Raw genomic sequence first — 18,090 nt, 5'->3', positions numbered from 1 at the left:
AAAAAAAAAATTTAAGTTAGCAAGGTGCAGTGGTGTGTGCCTATAGTCCCAGCTACTCAGGAGGCTGAGGCAGGAGGATCACTTGAGCCCAGGAGGTCAAGAATATAGTGAGCTATGATCACACCACTGCACTCCAGCCTAGGCAACAGAGCAAGACCCTATCTCTTTAAAAAAAAAAAAAAAAAAAAAAAAAAAAAAAAAAGGACGGGCGCAGTGGCTCACCCTGTAATTCCAGCACTTTGGGAGGCCGAGGTGTGCAGGTCATGTGGTCAAGAGATCAAGACCATCCTGGCCAACATAGTGAAACCCCGACTCTACTAAAAATACAAAAATTAGCTGGGGGTGGTGGCGCGCACCTATAGTCCTAGCTGCTCAGAAGGCTGAGGCAGGAGAATCGCTTGAACCCAGGAGGTGGAGGTTGCAGTGAGCCGAGATTATGCCACTGCACTCCAGCCTGGTGAGAGAGCCTAGACTCCATCTCCAAAAAAAAAAAAAAAAAGGAAGAAAGAAAAAAAGACAGAAAGAACAGTGAAAGGCCAGAAAAACATATAACATTTAGAAATACATATACACCTAAGAACAGAGCCCCCTGCAAAAGGTGACAGAATTAAAAGGAGAAATAGTTCAAAAACAGCTAGTCTTAGATACCCTACTTCCTTTATTTCTTTTTTCTTTTCTTTTTTTTTTGAGACAAGGTCTCACTCTTGTTGCCCAGGCTGGAGTGCAGAGGTGCAGTCTCAGCTCACTGCAACCTCCACCTCCCGGGTTCAAGCAATTCTCCTTTCTCCTGCCTCAGCCCCCCGAGTAGCTGGGATTACAAGTGCCCGCCACCACGCGTGGCTAATTTTTGGTGGGGTTTTTTTTGTATTTTTAGTAGAGACAGGGTTTCACCATGTTGGCCAGGCTGGTCTTGAACTCCTGGCCTCACGTGATCCGCCCACCTCGGCCTCCCAGATTGCTGGGGTTACAGGCGTGAGCCCCTGTGACCAGTTAATACCCTACTTTCAATAATAAATATGACAACTAGGCAGAAGATCCACAAAGATATTCTCCAACATAGACCATATGTTAGACCACAAAAAAGTCTCAATAAATTTTAAAAGACTGAAAGCATTCCAAGTATCTTCTCTGACCACATGGAATGAAACTTCACAGAAGGAAAACAGGAACAAATATATAGAAATTAAACAGCACATTTTTTTTTTTTTGAGACAGAGTCTTGCTCTGTTGCCCAGGCTGGAGTGCAGTGGCACAATCTCGGCTCATTGCAACCTCCACCTTCCGAGTTCCAGTGAGTCTCCTGCCTCAGCCTCCTGAGCAGCTGGGACTACAGGTGTGCGCCACCACACCCAGATAATTTTTGTATTTTTAGTAGAGACAGGGTTTCACCATGTTGGCCAGGCTGGTCTCGAACTCCTGACCTCGTGATCCACCCACCTTGACCTCCCAGAGTGCTAGGATTACAGGCGTGAGCCCCCATGCCCAGCCCAACACACTCTTAAATAGCCAATGGGACAAAGAAGAAATCACGAGGGATAAAAGAAAATACCTTGACACAAATAATACCAAAAACACAACATACCAAACTTACTAGGATACAATTCAGGAATTAGATGACTTAAAATTGATAAGACAGCAATGCTATCCAAAGCAATCTTACAGCCACAATGCAATCTCTATTAAAATTCCAGGGGTTTTTTTGTGTTTGTTTTTTGTTTTTTTGCAGAAATGGAAAAGGCTATCCTCAAGTTCATATGGAATTTTAATAAGAGGCTCCAAATAGCTAAAACAATCTTGAAAAAGAGATCAAAACAGGAGGACTCATACTTCCCAATTTCAAAACGTACTAAGCACTGGCAATTAAGACAGTGTGGTAATGGCATAAGGAAAGACATATAGACCAATGAAATAAAATTTAGAGTACAGAAACCAGCCTATACATGAAAGGCCAATTGATTTTCAACAAAGGACCCAAGAACGTTCACGGAGAAAGAACAGCCTCTTTACCAAATGGCTCTGGGGTGACTGGATTTCCATATACCAAAGGATAAAGTTAGACCCTGACCTTACACTATATACAAAAACTAACCCAGAATGTACCACAGAGCTAAACGGAAGAACTGGAACTCGAGAGCTCTTAGCTGGACATGGGAGCCCACACCTGTAATCCCAGCACTTCGGGAGGCCGAGGCGGGTGGATTGTTTCAGCACCAAAGTTGGAGACCAGCCTGGGCAACATGGTGAAATCTCATCTCTACCAAAAACACAAAAAGTCAGCTGAGCAGGGTGGAGCGTGCCTGAAGTCCCAGCTACTTAGGAGGCAGAGGTTGCAGGGGGCCAAGATCACGCCACTGCATTCCAGCCTGGGCAACAGAGTGAGACCCTGTCTCAAAAAAAAAACAAAAACAAAAACAAAAAAGATTGTAATGTTCTTAAAAGAAAACATAGAGATGAATCTTCATGACTTTATATTTTTTAATGGATTCTTAGATATGGCACCAAGAGCTAAGCAACAAAATAAATTGGACTGAATCAAAATGTAAAACTATTGTACATCAAAGGACATTATGAAGAAAATGAAAGGCCAACATACAGAATGGGAGATATTTATTTGCAAACCATACATCTGATAAAGGCCTAGTATCAAGGATATAAAAAGACCTCTTAGAACTCAACAACAACAAAAAACACAAAAAACTCAATTAAAAAATAGGCAAATGACTTGAAGAGACATTTCTCCAAAGCAGTTATATGGCCAACAAATGCAGTTATATGGCCAGCAAATACATAAAAAGATGCTCAAAATCAGCCAGGCGCAGTGGCTCACACCTGTAATCCCGGCACGTTGGGAGGCCAAGGTGGGTAGATCACCTGAGGTCAGGAGTTCAAGACCAGCCTGCCAACATGGTGAAACCCCGTCTCTATTAAAAATACAAAAATTAGTTGGGCATGATGGTGAGTGCCTGTAATCCCAGCTACTCGGGAAGCTGAGGAGGGAGAATCACTTGAACCCCGGAGGTTGCAGTGAGCCAAGATCGCGCCACTGCACTCCAGCCTGGACAACTGAGCAAAAACTGTCTCCAAAAAAAAAAAAAAAAAAAAAACTCAAAATTATTCATCATTTAGGAAAATGCTAATTGAAATCACAATGAGATACTACTTCGCACCAACTAGGTTATACTATACTGGGAGAAAAAGGGAAAATAAGTAGGAAATAGCTTTTTCTAAAACATGTAGAGAAATTGGAACCATCATATACTACTGATGAGAATGTAAAATGGCTCAGCCACTGTGGAAAAGTTTGATAGTTTTGTATCAATATCATATATATATATACACACACATACACAATGGAATATGTATATATACATATAATGAAATTATTCAGCCATGAAAATAATGTGTGCTACAAAGTGGATGAACCTAAAAAACAGTATGCTAAAAAGAGAAGCCAAACACAAAAGACAACATATTACATGATTTCATTTAATGAAATATCCAGAATAGGTAAATTCACAGAGACAGAAAGTAGGTTGTTGGTTTCCAAGGTCTGCATGTCGTTGGGAACAAGGAGTCATGGCCTAATAGATCAAGTTTTCTTTAGAGGTGATAAAAATGTTTTGGAACTTGTACAACACTGTGAATGTACTAAATGTCACTAGATTGTACACTTTAAAATGATTAATGTTATGTAATTTCACGTTGATTAAAAACCTAAGGAAATCTGAATATGCTATGGGCTTCAGTTAATACTAGTGCATCAATATTGGTTCATTAATTTTTAGCAAATGTACCACACTAGTGTAAGATGTTAACGGGAAAGCTGGGTATGCAGTTTATGGGAACTCTCCGTGCTATCTTCACAGCTTTTCTATACAGCTAAAACTAATATAAAATAAACATTTACTTGAAAGAAACTTTGTTTCCCAGTTAAGTGAACTTTCACACATACAAGTTACATGAAAAAAAATAATAAAAAGATCACATACAACTACATCTAAAATGAAGATGCTTTTAGGGCTTTCAATATCAAAACTCAAAGCCTTCCAAAAGCTTAAACATCAGCCTGAAACCTTGAAGGATAGTAATAAGCTACAGCAAAATTCCCTTCAATCAAATTTTCACATTGAAAGAAAAGATCGATCCCTACATGGATGAGTTATCTTCTAGGATAAATCATGTTTTAAGAAAATCCTTAGATATTAAAATCTATATTCAGCACAACTTAATGACCTGATTTCAGTCTTATACCATGAATATTCAAATTAGTTGTACACTTACTACTTGTATTCTAAAAGTCTACAGAAAGTTTTCAAAAGATTTAATGAAGTCTCCACCTATTTTTCCTTCAGTCATACAGGCAGTATACTCAACAGGAACACCTAAAAATTATTAATAACTGAAGAAATGTGTTTTATGTTGGTAGTATAAATTCTCATTAGCCATTCCAGTTAACTTTTTTAATGATTCAGAAAGTGGGGGTCAGGCACAGTGGCTCACATCTGTAATCCCAGCACTCTGGGCGTCTGAGGTGACAGGGTCGCTTGAGGCCGGAAGTTAGAGACCAACCTGGGCAACACAGCAAGACCCCATCTCTATTATTAAATAAATAAATAGATAAATAAATAATTTTTTAAAAACAGAATTTTTTTAAAATTATTTATTTATTTATTGGGATATGCGAATTTTTTAATTAATTAATTAATTATTGGGATATGGGAAGGCTACATATCCAAAAGAAATGAAAACAGGATCTCAAAGAGATATTTGGACATCTGTGTTCATTGCAGCATTATTCACAATCAACAGTAACCCAAATGTCCACCTACTGATGAATGGATCAATAGTGCTATATACAGTTTAGCCTAAGCTAACTGACTCAGTGTGTTAGTAACAATGGAGTATTACTCAGCCTTGAGAAAGATGGAAATCCTGCCATATGCCATAACATGGATGAACTTTTAGGAAACTATGCTAAGTAAAACAAGCCAGTGACAAAAAGGTAAATGCTGCATAGTTTCACCTATATGAGGCATCTGAGGTCATCAAACTCACAGAAGAGTGGTGGTTGCCAGGGAGTAGGGAGGGGGAAAGGCAAGTTCAGTGAGTTATAGAGTTTGTTTAAGATGAGTCAATTCTAGGGACTTGCTGCACAACCATTTACATATCGTTAACACTACTATACTGTACTGTATACTTAAAAATGGTTAAGGTAGTAAATATTACAGGGTTTTTGCCACAATTTTTAAAATGTGTGAGAAGGCACTGTGGCAGATATTATTGCAAAAACATTCCCTGCCCCTTTCACTGTGGGTCCAGAGTCCAACTTAGCCATGACTTGCTTTGGCCAATAAAAGGCGAAAATAGCGTGTGTAGTTTGGATGTTTGTTCCCTCCAAATCTCATATTGAAATTTGATCCCCGGTATTGGAGGCGGAGCCTAGTGGGAAGTGTGTGGGTCATAAGGACAGATCCCTCATGAACATCCAGATGCTGTCCTCGCTCATATTCTTACCATGAGATCTGACTGTTAAAAAGAGCCTGGCACTTCTTCCCCTCCCTCTTGTTCCCCCTCTCACCATGTGAAACCTGCTCCCCTTCACCTTCTGCCATGATTTGAAGCTCCCTGAGGTCCCCTCGCCAGAAGCAGATTCTGGTGCCAAGCTTCTGGCACAGCCTGCAGAACTATAAGCCAAATAAACCTATTTTTCTCATAAATCACCCAGCTTCAGGTATTCTTTTATAGCAATGTAAAATGGACTAATACAACATGTGGTTCTTCCATCTCTGTTTTCTCTCTGCTTTGAGACCCATCTGTCCCAGCTTGGAGAGATTCCTTCAGGATCCTAGAATGAACGGAATGTGGAGCACACCAGTGGTCAACCCTCCCAGGACATATAACATGAGCCATGCTGAGGCTGAGATTGCCATCTTGAAGTTGCATTCTGCAGCCTGCTTTTTAGCCTAAGCTAACTGACTTAGTGTGTTAGTAACAAATATCTGTTGATGAAACAAAAAGCTCATCAACCTTACTTAATTCCTCAAGAAATTCCCATGTATAATGAAGCAGGAATTAGCAAGATCCTAAATGGACCATGACTTATCATTAAAGTACAAATTAACAAACCAACTCGTGGCCATTATTGGTGATCAACAAATTCTTTCATCTTCACTCCTGGGCTGTGATCCTCAGTAGCCACATTTAGCTCAAGTCTTGCTTGCTAAAATTATTAACCCAGAGTCAGACAGAAGGAGCTACACAGGAGTGAAATGTTTATTGCCATCATTTATTAAGCCACAATAATTTCATGGATTATTGCTGGTTATGGTCATATCATGAATAAGTTTTTTGTTTTTTTTTTTTTTTTTTGAGGCGGAGTCTCGCTCTGTCGCCCAGGCTGGAGTGCAGTGGCGCGATCTCGGCTCACTGCAAGCTCCGCCTCCCGGGTTCCCGCCATTCTCCTGCCTCAGCCTCCCGGGTAGCTGGGACTACAGGCGCCGCCACCTCGCCCGGCTAATTAAGTGCATTCTTTTAGCTCAAAAACTAAGACGAAACAAATAATCATATAATGCCCTAAATAAATGAATAAAGACCATCTTTTAACAATATATACTAAAATAAGCAATGTTATTTAAAGAGGACCCTCTTCCTATTGGCCTTATCAATGAGAAAACCTTGTTTCTAGGCATCTTCGGACAATTAAGAGTATTACACTCAGCAGCCAAGTGCACCTCTAGGCTAAGAACAGATCTTGTCAAGTCTGTTGACGATTCGCAACACAAAATTATTAAATTGCCAAAAACTTTTGCACACCTTAATAAATACAATTTTAAAAACAATCTCCATACCTCTAGAAGGTAGATTAGTGATTTTGAAAGTGGTTAGTCATGTGACAACTAAAAAACCTAAAAGTCCTTGACACATTTTTGTAAGTAGAATTCAAATAAAGGGCACAAGCACAACCTAGAAGGAAAACAAAAATAGGTCTCAGACGGAGGTGTGTGAACCTTTTCACATTCAGATTTAGATACAAACTTCCCATGACTTGCATACATGCTTCCTAACCCTACTTCCCATCCTGACTCATCTTCACAACTTCTCAAGTTTTAATTCCAGTTTATTGAATTGAGTGGACTCTTATAAAGCATCTCAATTGAGATATAGATAAGCTACACATAGTATGTATTTCTTTTCTCTTTTTTCTTTTTTTTTTTTTTTTTTTTTTTTGGAGACAGGATCTCGCTTAGTCGCCCAGGCTGGAGTGCAGTGGCACAATCTCAGCTCATTGCAACTTCCACCTCCTGGGTTCATGTGATTCTCATGCCTCAGCCTCCTGAGTAGCCGGGACTATAGGCGTGCACCACCATGCCCGGCTAATTTTTTTGTATTTGTAGTAGAGACAGGGTTTCACCATGTTGGCCAGGCTGGTCTCTCAAACTCCTGGCCTCAAGTGATCCATCCACCTTGGCCTCTCAAAGTGCTAAGATTACAGGCATGAGCCAGCATGTCCAGCCAATAGTATGCATTTCTTATGTCTACTTATATCAGCTTAATATTTAAAAAACAAAAATAAACCCCTGAAGTCCATTTACATGTGATAGTCCCAGGAGCAGTATAGTATAGGGACTAAGAACGGGGACTACTGAAAGGTTCCAATCAGTTCTGCTACCTTACCATATGATCTTAACTAGACTTTGTCTTGGGGACTCTTATTTCTCATTCCTCATCAGGTAAACAGGATAAAATGAATTAAAAAATTCAAAATGCTCAACAGAGCCCAGCAGTTTGCTGCTAACATTATGAAATGCTTACTCTGTGCCAGGCAATAAATAGTGCCTACTATGTTAACATGACGTTAGGTTTAACACAGTGCTCAAACATTACTATTCATAAATAGTATGAATTTATGTATTATGTATAAAGTATTTAAAAATCAGCTATTCGAAACAGTATGTACAGTCTAGGTTTTGAAGTGTTCAGGTGACACAGAAAGGGGAAGCAGCATAGGCAGCCGGTAGCTCCTGCAGGGTGTATAGTATCTGAGAAGCCAGATCCCACCAGCCCCAGTGAAGAAGTAACTTCAAATGCAGTCTGAGTAGAGGGCACAGTGACAAGGTGGGGAGCCTTGGAACAACCCGTGGCCGAAGGCAGTTAGACCTGCTTTCTTCCCTCTCAGAATTCTACAATCCAGAAGAAGACAATATATAATTATATGCCAACAGTGCTAAGCAATTGTGTGATGAGCAGCCAAAATAAGCTGGTAGGTGTTCCCACAGGCGAGGAAGACAGTGTTGGGCAGGAACAAACAAAAGAGCAAGAGAAAGCTGACACAGGGTGTGCAGGACTCAGACGCTAACACCTCCCCTGGGAGCAGTGGCAATGAATAGACAGTAAATGAACGCAAATGTGGTTCTCAATCCCACAGCTGTTAGTGCCTCTATGTGGCATATTGGGAGCACGTTATTGGCACTGGCTACATTACAAACTTGTCTCCTGTCTTCCCCAAAAATGAGCAGACTCAGCACAATTCACCGATGATGCACGTGGAGATAAAGAACTACAAGTACTTTAAAGAAGCAAAGCAGTAAAACGGGCTGGGACTCCCTATCTTTGTAGTTGAGTGTATTGACCACAAATCAAACTAGGCAACTTCCTTATTTTTTTTTCTTTCTTGCCCCCACAAAGCTTACTCTAGCAACTTTCTTAAATAAAGGTATATTCCAGACCCTTCTCTCTTATGGTGGGAATGCTAAATAAATGAATTTTTGGAGCTGCATGTGGATTGCTTCATCAATAGAAAAACATATTCAAATCAATTTACCAAATAATTTATGAAAGTTACAACAGGAAAAACTACATGAGAAAGGAAAAAAGCAGAAATATAAAACAGCCTTTTCACTTTTACATGTTTTTTACAACTGTTGGTATACTTTACCTCAGAAAAGAGGTGTACAGCATGGAAATACAATTCAAACCCATGCATCTTGTTAGCAATTTTTTTTTTTTTGAGACAGTCTCACTGTGGCCAGGCTGGAGTGCAGTGGCATGATCTCAGTTCACTGCAACCTCTGCCTCCAGGGTTCAAGCGATTCTCCTGCCTCAGTCTCCCGAGTAGCTGGGACTACAGAGGCGTGTGCCACCACACCCAGCTAACTTTTGTATTTTTGGTAGAGACAGGGTTTCACCATGTTGGCCAGGATGGTCTCGATCTCTTGACCTCGTGACCCGCCAGCCTTGGCCTCCCAAAGTGCTGGGTTTACAGGCGTTGAGCCTCCGCGCCCGGCCACTGTTAGCAACTTTTATAAAATGTCTGGGTAAGGATAAGTCTGTTTTAGGCCAAAAACAACGTACCTATAGATTTCATCTATATAACAATCTTCTTGGGTGATCCAGAACTAGACTAATCCGTAAGAATAAAACCATAAAGGCAAAATCTTACACAAGAATTTATGAATGTATGCCTTTATATTGTTCAACTACATAATCTAATATAGCGTTTCTTAAAAAAGACTAAAACTTATAAATCGTTAACACAAAAATATCTACGATACCCATCCATATTTTTTTTTTTTTTTTTAAATGAGACAAGAGTCTCTCGCTCTGCGGCCCAGACTGCAGTGCAGTGGCGCGATCTCGGCTCACTGCAAGCTCCGCCTCCCGGGTTCACGCCATTCTCCGGCCTCAGCCTCGCAAGTAGCTGGGACTGCATGCGCCAGCCAACAAGTCCGGCCAATTTTTTTTTTTCCCTGTATTTTTAGTGGAGACGGGGTTTCACCATGTTAGCCAGGATGTTCTCGATCTCCTGACCTTGTGATCCGCCCGCCTCAGCCTCCCAAAGTGCTGGGATTACAGGCGTGAGCCACCGCACCCGCAGACACCCATTCATCTTACATCTCACTAAGGGCTACCTAGAGGCAGCCCAACAGTAACTGCAGCCTTCAGTAATACTCAGCAATATTATCAACACTTCTATCGTTAGTTTCTTCAATTTTTTTTTTTGTTTTTTTTTTTTTTTTTTTGAGGCTGAGTCTCCCTCTGTCCCCCAGGCTGGAGTGCAATGACGCGATCTCGGCTCACTGCAACCGCCGCCTCCCGAGTGCTAGCAATTCTGCCTCAGCCTCCTGAGTAGCTGGGATTCTTGGCGCCCGCCACCACGTCCAGCTAATTTTTGTACTTTCAGTAGAGACAGGGTTTCACCATGTTGGTCAGGCTGTTTCGAACTCCTGATCTCAGGTGATGCACCCGCCTCAGCCTCCCAAGTGCTGGGATTACAGGCGTGAGCCACCGCACCCGGCAAGTTTCTTCAATATTTTTTAAAGAGTTGAGGTCTTTGTCACTCAGGCTTAAGCGCAGTGGTGCTATCATGTCTCACTGTAGCCTCAAACTCCTGGCCTCCAGTGATCCTCCTGCCTCAGCCTCCCATGTAGCTGAGACTATAGGGGCAGGCCGCCAGATGAGGTCTCACTATGTTGCCCAGGCTGGTCTTGAACTCCTGGCCTCAAGTGATTCCCCACCCTCAGCCTCCCGAAGGGATTACAGGCACGAGCCACCTCACCAGGCTCTGTTTTTTTTGTTGTTTTTTGTTTTTTTTTTTTGAGACGGAGTCTGGCTCTGCTGCACAGGCTGGAGTGCAGTGGCCTGATCTCAGCTCCCTGCAAGCTCCGCCTCCCGGGTTCACGCCATTCTCCTGCCTCAGCCTCCTGAGTAGCTGGGACTACAGGCGCCCACCACCACGCCCAGCTAATTTTTTTGTAGAAACAGGGTTTTACCATGTTAGCCAGGATGGTCTCGATCTCCTGACATTGTGATCCGCCCGCCTCGGCCTCCCAAAGTGCTGGGATTAGAGGCGTGAGCCACCGCGCCCAGCCCAGGTTCTGTTCTTTCAAATGTTTACTGAGGTGTAGTTTCAAGAGTTGAAGTGTATAAAAACCTATAGTTTTATAACTTTATAGTTACTTCATAATAATGCCATATAAAATGTATCAATTTCCTCAAAACCCAAACAATGTAGTTTCAACATCCTTGTGACTGCATGTAAAATGATCAAACTCATTTCAACTTATACATTATGTGCTGGTACAGATGCTTATCCACTGTGTGATTTACTCATTATATCTCTTGCAAATTGCTTTATCTTATACAGCCACGTAACAAATGGAACCTGGATATTACCCTTCTGTTAGCACCATTTATTCATTACACGAATATATTTTGAGCACCTTTATTGAGCATTTACAGAATGTAAGGTATTAAACTCATATAGTCTTCCAGATAGAAATACTCCTGGCTCTCCTGGAGCTTACAGTCTACAGAGTTCAGTATAAGTCAGCAGAAAGACACCCAAACACATGCAGGACTAAGAGCCACGAAACCTCGACCTAGTCCCCGCTCTCCCACTACTGAGCTGTGCGATCGTTGGGAGGTCGCCTCACTAATCACTCTAAGCCTCAGCTGCCTGATCTGTAAAATGTAGGTTTGAACCCGTGGTCACAACCTTCCCAGCTTTAAGCAGTCGGAGACTGCAAGCAAATTTTAGCGTCTCATTCCACCATGTGCTCTCAACACCTAGCAAGTAGTATGCTGGATAAATGAAAGGCAGTGAAGGCACAACTTCAGCCGCAGAACACGCCCAGAAGTCATTTCTTGCTCTTCGGCTGTCTCTGCAGGGCATCTTTTAACAGGGCCAGGGCGATCTGCAGTAATGGAGCAGACACTGTGCGCTCCCTTCCCTCTCGCACTCGGTGGAACTCAAGGCCCTCATCCCCCCTCCTTTCCTCTCGGAACCAGGGACTCGGCAGCCCGCCAGGAGGATGGCAGTGGCCGTTGACCCGGCCTCCCCAGCGACCCAGGCCGCGCTCCCGCCCACACTGCACCTGCCGCAAGGACTGTCTCCCGCGCCGCTCCCGCCTGTCACGTGACAGGCCCCCCCCCCGGCCGGGGCCGGTTTTTGGCGCGCGGCAGTGACGTCAGCATCCTGTCAGCCGCAGCCCCCGCCGCGGCCAGACCGACCTCGCGTTTTCAACTCCGCCCCGCCCGCCGCGCCGTTAACGGGCCCCGGCTGCCCCGCGTCCCGCCCGCCCGCGCCGCTCACCTTGAGGTGGCCGCTGTCGGGGCTGCTCGCTTCCTCCTCGTCCTCACCTCCCGAGGCGGCGGCGGAGGCCGAGGCGGCGGGCGGGGGCGCGCCCCGGCCACGAAGCCCCGAGTGCTCGGCGGCTGCGGCGGCAGGCAGGGCGGCAGAGGCGGCGGCCCCCGCGGCCCCGGGGCTGAGCGTCACGTTGTGTGCGTTCTCGCCCCAGCGCCACGGGTACACCATGAAGTCGCTGAAGCCGGGGCTGGTGGGGATGAGCGGCGGCGGCGGCTCCGGCTCCCCTCCACCGCCGCACGTAGGCTTGATCGGGGTCGTCCTGATGACCGACACCAGCACCCGCTTCGGGGAGTCGTGGCAGAAGATGACGGGCGGCGGCGGCGGCGGGTTCTCCGCCATGGGCGCCTCCACGCCCCGGATCATCGCCCGGCCCGACCCGCAGCTCCGGCGGCCCCGGGCCGCACCCCTGAGCACCGCTCTGCCCCCGCTCGCTCTGCTCCGAGTCGCCGGCTCAGTCCTGCCGGCTCATGGCAGACGGACGTTTCCCGGAATCCTGCGCAGCAGCCACCTACCGAGGGGAGCGGCCGGCACCGGCGGGCAGGGCTGGACCCCAGCCCCAGGCGAGCGCGCCCTCCGCTCTTTGTACTCCGCGGCGCAGGCTGAAGCGGCGGGCGGCCCGGCCCTCGCGGTGACAGGAAAGCAGGACGCGCAGCGCTGAGCCCCCAAAAATAACAACCTGCCGCCGCGGTGCCTGCCCCGGCTTTTCCCGCGTTACATTTCGCGCCTGGGCGGAACCAGTCGCCGCGAGGCCGCTGCCCGCTGGCCGCACCGGCGAGTGACAGGCGGCGGGAGCCAATGGCCGGGCCGGGCCTTCTTTCCAGCCGGCCGGGGCGGGGCCGGGTCTGCGCGCGGGTCCTTCCCACTTCGCCATTGGCCGCCGCTCTTGTATTTTTTTCTGTCTCGAGGGCCAACAGCGTTCGAAACTCCAGCGGAGCGCGCGGCGCCGGCACTCGCCCGGACACACCCGCCTGCCGCCCCGCCCCGCCGTCCCTCCGTGTGGTTGGTCCGGGCCAGGGCGACTGGGCGGCGGGGAGGGCGGCAGGCGGGCGGCTGATTGGACAGCGGCGGGGCGGGGCCGGGGCGATCGTTGGGCGGTGGAGGCGCGCGCCCCGCTCGGCCCCGCCCGCCGTTGGTTGTTGGGCCGCGGTTCCCGCGCGCAGGGCATTTAAAGGGCTGGGGCCCCGCCGCGCGTCCCGCCCCGCCCTGGGTCCCACCACCCGCCGGGCCGCTGGAGTCTCTGCTGCCGGAGGTGCTGGTGGGCACCCGGCGTGCCTGGTTTCTTAATCGAGTTCCGTCCGCTCAGCTGTTGCACGCGCTGTGAACCAGCCCTGTCAGCACCGCCCCGACTTCCCCCGGCCGATAGTGGGCCTCCGCTTCCCCGTCTGTGCAAAGGGGAGAGTCCAGGAAGTGGCCTCCGAAGTCCCCGCGGGCCGCTGGCGGCGCGGAGGCCACCAGAGCCGGGCGAGTGTCCGCTCTCTGGACTGATGCCGCCAAGTCGCCTCGGGGATCCCCCCCAGCCCGGCGACCCCGCCCTGCCGAGCGGCTGCTCCGGGGGTCGGGGCGGCGCCCCACTCTGCTCTGCCCCCACCTGCCCCGGCCGCGTCCTCGTACTCGCGCCGGGACGCGCGGAGCCCCGGCGTCCTCTCCCAGCCCCGCCTGGCGGGCGCCGACCGCGGCCCGGGTGGGGCTCGCAGGCGGCAGAGGAGGGACCGGCCGGAGGGGGTGCCCAGCTTCCTACCCGCTAGATGTGGACTGGGGAGCTGCGGTTTGTTCTTGTGAATACAGATTCCCAGGCACCGCCTGACTCGCGGTAGGGGCTCGATAAATATTTGTTGAATGGATGAATGAATATCCAGTGGTTAAGGGTTAGAATTGGTAATTAAGTTAGAACACGACTGCATAATAACCGATAACTAAGCTGAATAGCTTTTCTCTGTGAAAGACACACAGAAATGCACAGCTATGCCTAAATTAAGGCACAATTGTTTAAAAACAAAGGAAACTCTTTGTGTGCTGATACGAACAATTTCAAAAATGTATTTTTATTTTAAAAGGCAAAACAAGCAATAGTGTAATTTTATGTAAAATTGTTAAACTGGGGAAAATACACGTGTTTACTTTTAGACTTACATAAAATATCTGGCAAGATGCAAAAGAAACTAATGGATCATGGAGGGAAATTATGTGGCTGGGAACAGAAGTGAAAAGATTTCAAGAAATACAACATAAACTCTTTGTATCTTTTGAACTTTGAACCAAGTGAAAGTATCCTTTTAAGAAATGAAACAGTATATAGCCTCCATTTTCTGGAGGCTTACTACAAAAATAGCATATATGTACTGATACACAATAATACATACGGATGTTTCACAGTTCACTCAACAATTGGGTAAGGAAGATATTTTTCCCATTTTATAAATGAGAAAAGTTGAGGCTTGTACAAGGTTACATAATCAATCCTTTGGAAGAATGAGTCTGTACTGCCTGTGGATTATATCTCAGTGTCTGCTGAGCAGAAGAAGGAAAAGGCTGAAAAATGGGACTCACATTTCTGAGTCCCGTTTCTCATATTCCAAAACTTTCGGAGTTTAGCGGCAAATTCCATAGTGTAATGGTTGATCTAGAAAGCTGAAAGTTCAGCTCTACTTTCACCTAATTCAGTAAGCGTTCGTTTTGTTTTTAGTTTAATACCAAATAATTGTAACATATTTCTCTGAATCATTTGGAAGGGAAATGTTATCCATCTATTTTATACTTGACAGGTAGTGTAAAGAAAAAAGTGATCTATCCATCATGGACACTCGAATTAGGGGTTGAGCAAAATCCAACAGATTAATCACCAACAAATAGTTACTGTTTAACATCCAGAGCATGTCCCAGAGGGCAAGATGAATCATCCAGCACAGGATGCTGACTTTCTGCTTCTAAAAATTGCCCTTCATCAACAGTAACCTGGCAACTCCACTTGCTCTCTTCCCCAAGAGAATGAAAGACATGCCAGGAATGTGTGAACTGGGCAGAGGGTGATTCCAGGAGCAAAGCTGAGGTCACACCAGATCTTTGCTTGTTTGGCTCCATTTTCATGCAGTGAGGAGGCTGTCTGAAGTGTGTGGATCACATTCCCGATGTCTTTGTTCTTTCTCAGATATCATTAACAGCCCCTAATGTCAGAGGCGTGTGAACCAGAACAACTCCATCTTAAACAGGAGCTGGGTAAAATGAGGCTGACACCTACTGGGCTGCATTCCCAGGCGGTTAAGGCATTCTAAGTCACAGCATTAGATAGGAGGTCAGCACAAAATACAGGTCATAAACACCTTGCTGATTAAAACAGGTTGCAGTAAAGGAGCCGGCCAAAACCCACCAAAACCAAAATGGCCACGAGAGTGACCTGTGGTCGTCCTCACTGCTACACTCCCACCAGCACCGTGACAGTTCTGACATGCCATGGCAACGTCAGAAAGTTACCCTATATGGTCTAAAAAGGGGGAGCATGAATAATCCACACCTTGTTTAGCATATCATCAAAAAATAACCATAAAAATGGGCAACCAGCAGCCCTCATGGCTGCTCTGCCTAGGGAGTAGCCATTGTTTTATTCCTTTACTTTCTCAAACTTGCTTTCACTCTGCACTGCGGACTTGCCCTGAATTCTTTCTTGTTTGAGATCCGAGAACCCTCTCTTGGGGTCTGGATCTGGACCCCTTTTGGGTAACAACAATACATACTAACTCAAAACTACTGAAACCTATCTCAGGATACTTACTATGTTACTAAAGTAGTCTTTTCAACTGTTAAAAATATAGGCCCCTTTGGGCCGGGCGCTGTGGCTCATGCCTGTAATCCCAGCACTTTGGGAGGTTGAGGCGGGCAGGTGACAAGGTCAAGAGATCTAGACCATCCTGGCTAACAGGGTGAAACCCCGTCTCTACTAAAAATACAAAAAATTAGCCGGGTGTAGTGGCGGGCGCCTGTAGTCCCAGCTACTCGGGAGGCTGAGGCAGGAGAATGATGTGAACGCGGAAGGTAGAGGTTGCAGTGAGTGGAGATCGCGCCACTGCACTCCAGCCTAGGCAACAGAGTGAGACTCTGTCTCAAAAAAAAAAAAAAAAAAAAAAAAATATATATATATATATATATATATATATAGGCCCCTTCTGATAAAGATATAAACCTCAAACCCCCTTTTTAAAAAATATATTTTAAACTTTCAAGATAAAATTGAAGTAAGATAAAGCAGCAGTTATTGAAGTCTATGTAAAACATAACAGGCCAGGGGTGGTGGCTCACACCTGTAATCTCAGCACTTTGGGAGGCCAAGGCAGATGGATCAACTGAGGTCAGGAGATCAAGACCATCCTGGCCAACATGGTGAAACCCCATCTCTACTGAAAATCCAAAAACAATTAGCGGGGCATTGTGGCACACACCTGTAGTCCCAGCTACTGGGGAGGCTGCAGCAGGAGAATCGTTTGAAACCAGGAGGCTGAGGTTGCAGTGAGCCGAGATCGTGCCACTGAATTCCAGCCAGGGCAACAGACTGAGACTCCATCTCAAAACAACAACAACAAAAAATAGCAAGGTTTTTTGTTTCACTTTGTTTTATTTTTAATTTTTTATTTTATTATCTATCTATCTACACATTTATTTTTTTGAGATGGAGTCTCACCCTGTCGCCCAGGATGGAGTGCAGTGACACGATCTGGGCTCACTGCAAGCTCCACCTCCCAGGTTTACACCATTCTCCTGCCTCAGCCTCCCGAGTAGCTGGGATTACAGGCCCACCACCACTCCTGGCTAATTTTTTTTGTATTTTTAGTAGAGACGGGGTTTCACCGTGTTACCCAGGATGGTCTTGATCTCCTGACCTTGTGATCCGCCCATCTTGGCCTCCCAAAGTGCTGGGATTACAGGCGTGAGCCACCGCGCTCGGCCCATTTTTCTTTTTTATTTTTTTGAGAGGGAGTCTAGCTGTGTCGCCCAGGTTGGAGTGCCGTGGCTGGATGTCAGCTCACTGCTGCCTCTGCCTCCTGAGGTGAAACTACTCTCCAGCCTTAGCCTCCCAAATAGCTGGGACTACAGGCATGTGCCACCACACCCAGCTAAGTTTTGTATTTTTAGTACAGATGAGGTTTCACCATGTTGGCCAGGATGGTTTCCAACTCCTGGGCTCAAGTGATCCTTCCGCCTTGGCCTCCCAAAGTGCTGGCATTACAGGCGTGAGCCACGGTGCCCGGCCCCAGCATTTGGTTTTATTGATGAGAGATACAATGCAATCTCAAGTGAGGACCAAGTGATCTTCCCACCTCAGCCTCCTGAGCAGCTAGAACTATAGCCATGCATGACCACACCTGGCTCATTTTTTATAGAGATGGGTCCCACTATGTTACCCAGGCTGGTCTCCACCTCTTGGCCTCAAGCAATCCTCCTCCCTCAGCCTCCCAAAGCACTGGATTATAGGCAGTCCTCAACCTAATTTTTATCTCTCCCCCACTCAACTAGGACTAAACGATACCTTCCTAGCAGCTTGCTTTACATCAGCTAACATCCCATTGGCCAAACAAGCCACGTGGCTCAGCCCAAGACTGGAGAATTATGCCCTGATGTTATGTGGAAGGACACTGCAAAGTTATTTGGCTGAGGGTGTGCATACAAGGGAGGGTGAATAATTGGGCCATGAACACCCTCACAGTGTGGGTGTGTGGATGCCCTCCTGTGGTGCCAGGCTGTTAACTCCAGTACCACATGTTGAAGAGATGCTGAAAGACATGTTCTCCAGGGCACAGGTTTGCAACCCCTGTTGGGAACCGGCCACACAGCAGGTGAGCAGCGGTAAAGAAAAGAAGCGTAACTGCCTGAGCTCTGCCTCCTGTGAGACCAGCGGTGGCTTTAGATTCTCATGGGAGCACAAACCCTGCTGTGAACTGCGCAGGTGAGGGATCTGG

The 18,090-nt window shown here is 46.4% G+C and overlaps 1 protein-coding gene across 1 annotated transcript in view; it reads right to left on the bottom strand.

The window, feature by feature from the left end:
• ZNF367 (zinc finger protein 367) overlaps positions 1–16,267 on the bottom strand; it is a 31,912-nt gene extending 15,645 nt beyond the window's left edge. Inside the window, exon 1 of the mRNA XM_001106047.5 lies at positions 12,092–16,267. Coding sequence (XP_001106047.1) covers positions 12,092–12,508 — 417 coding nt within the window. The 5' untranslated portion in view covers positions 12,509–16,267. The remainder of the gene's footprint in view (positions 1–12,091) is intronic.
• Between the last annotated feature and the right edge of the window lie 1,823 nt (positions 16,268–18,090).

Source organism: Macaca mulatta, chromosome 15 (assembly GCF_049350105.2).
Source record: "Macaca mulatta isolate MMU2019108-1 chromosome 15, T2T-MMU8v2.0, whole genome shotgun sequence".
Classification (NCBI taxonomy): Eukaryota; Metazoa; Chordata; class Mammalia; order Primates; family Cercopithecidae; genus Macaca; species Macaca mulatta.
This window is presented reverse-complemented; position numbering and strand designations above follow the sequence as displayed.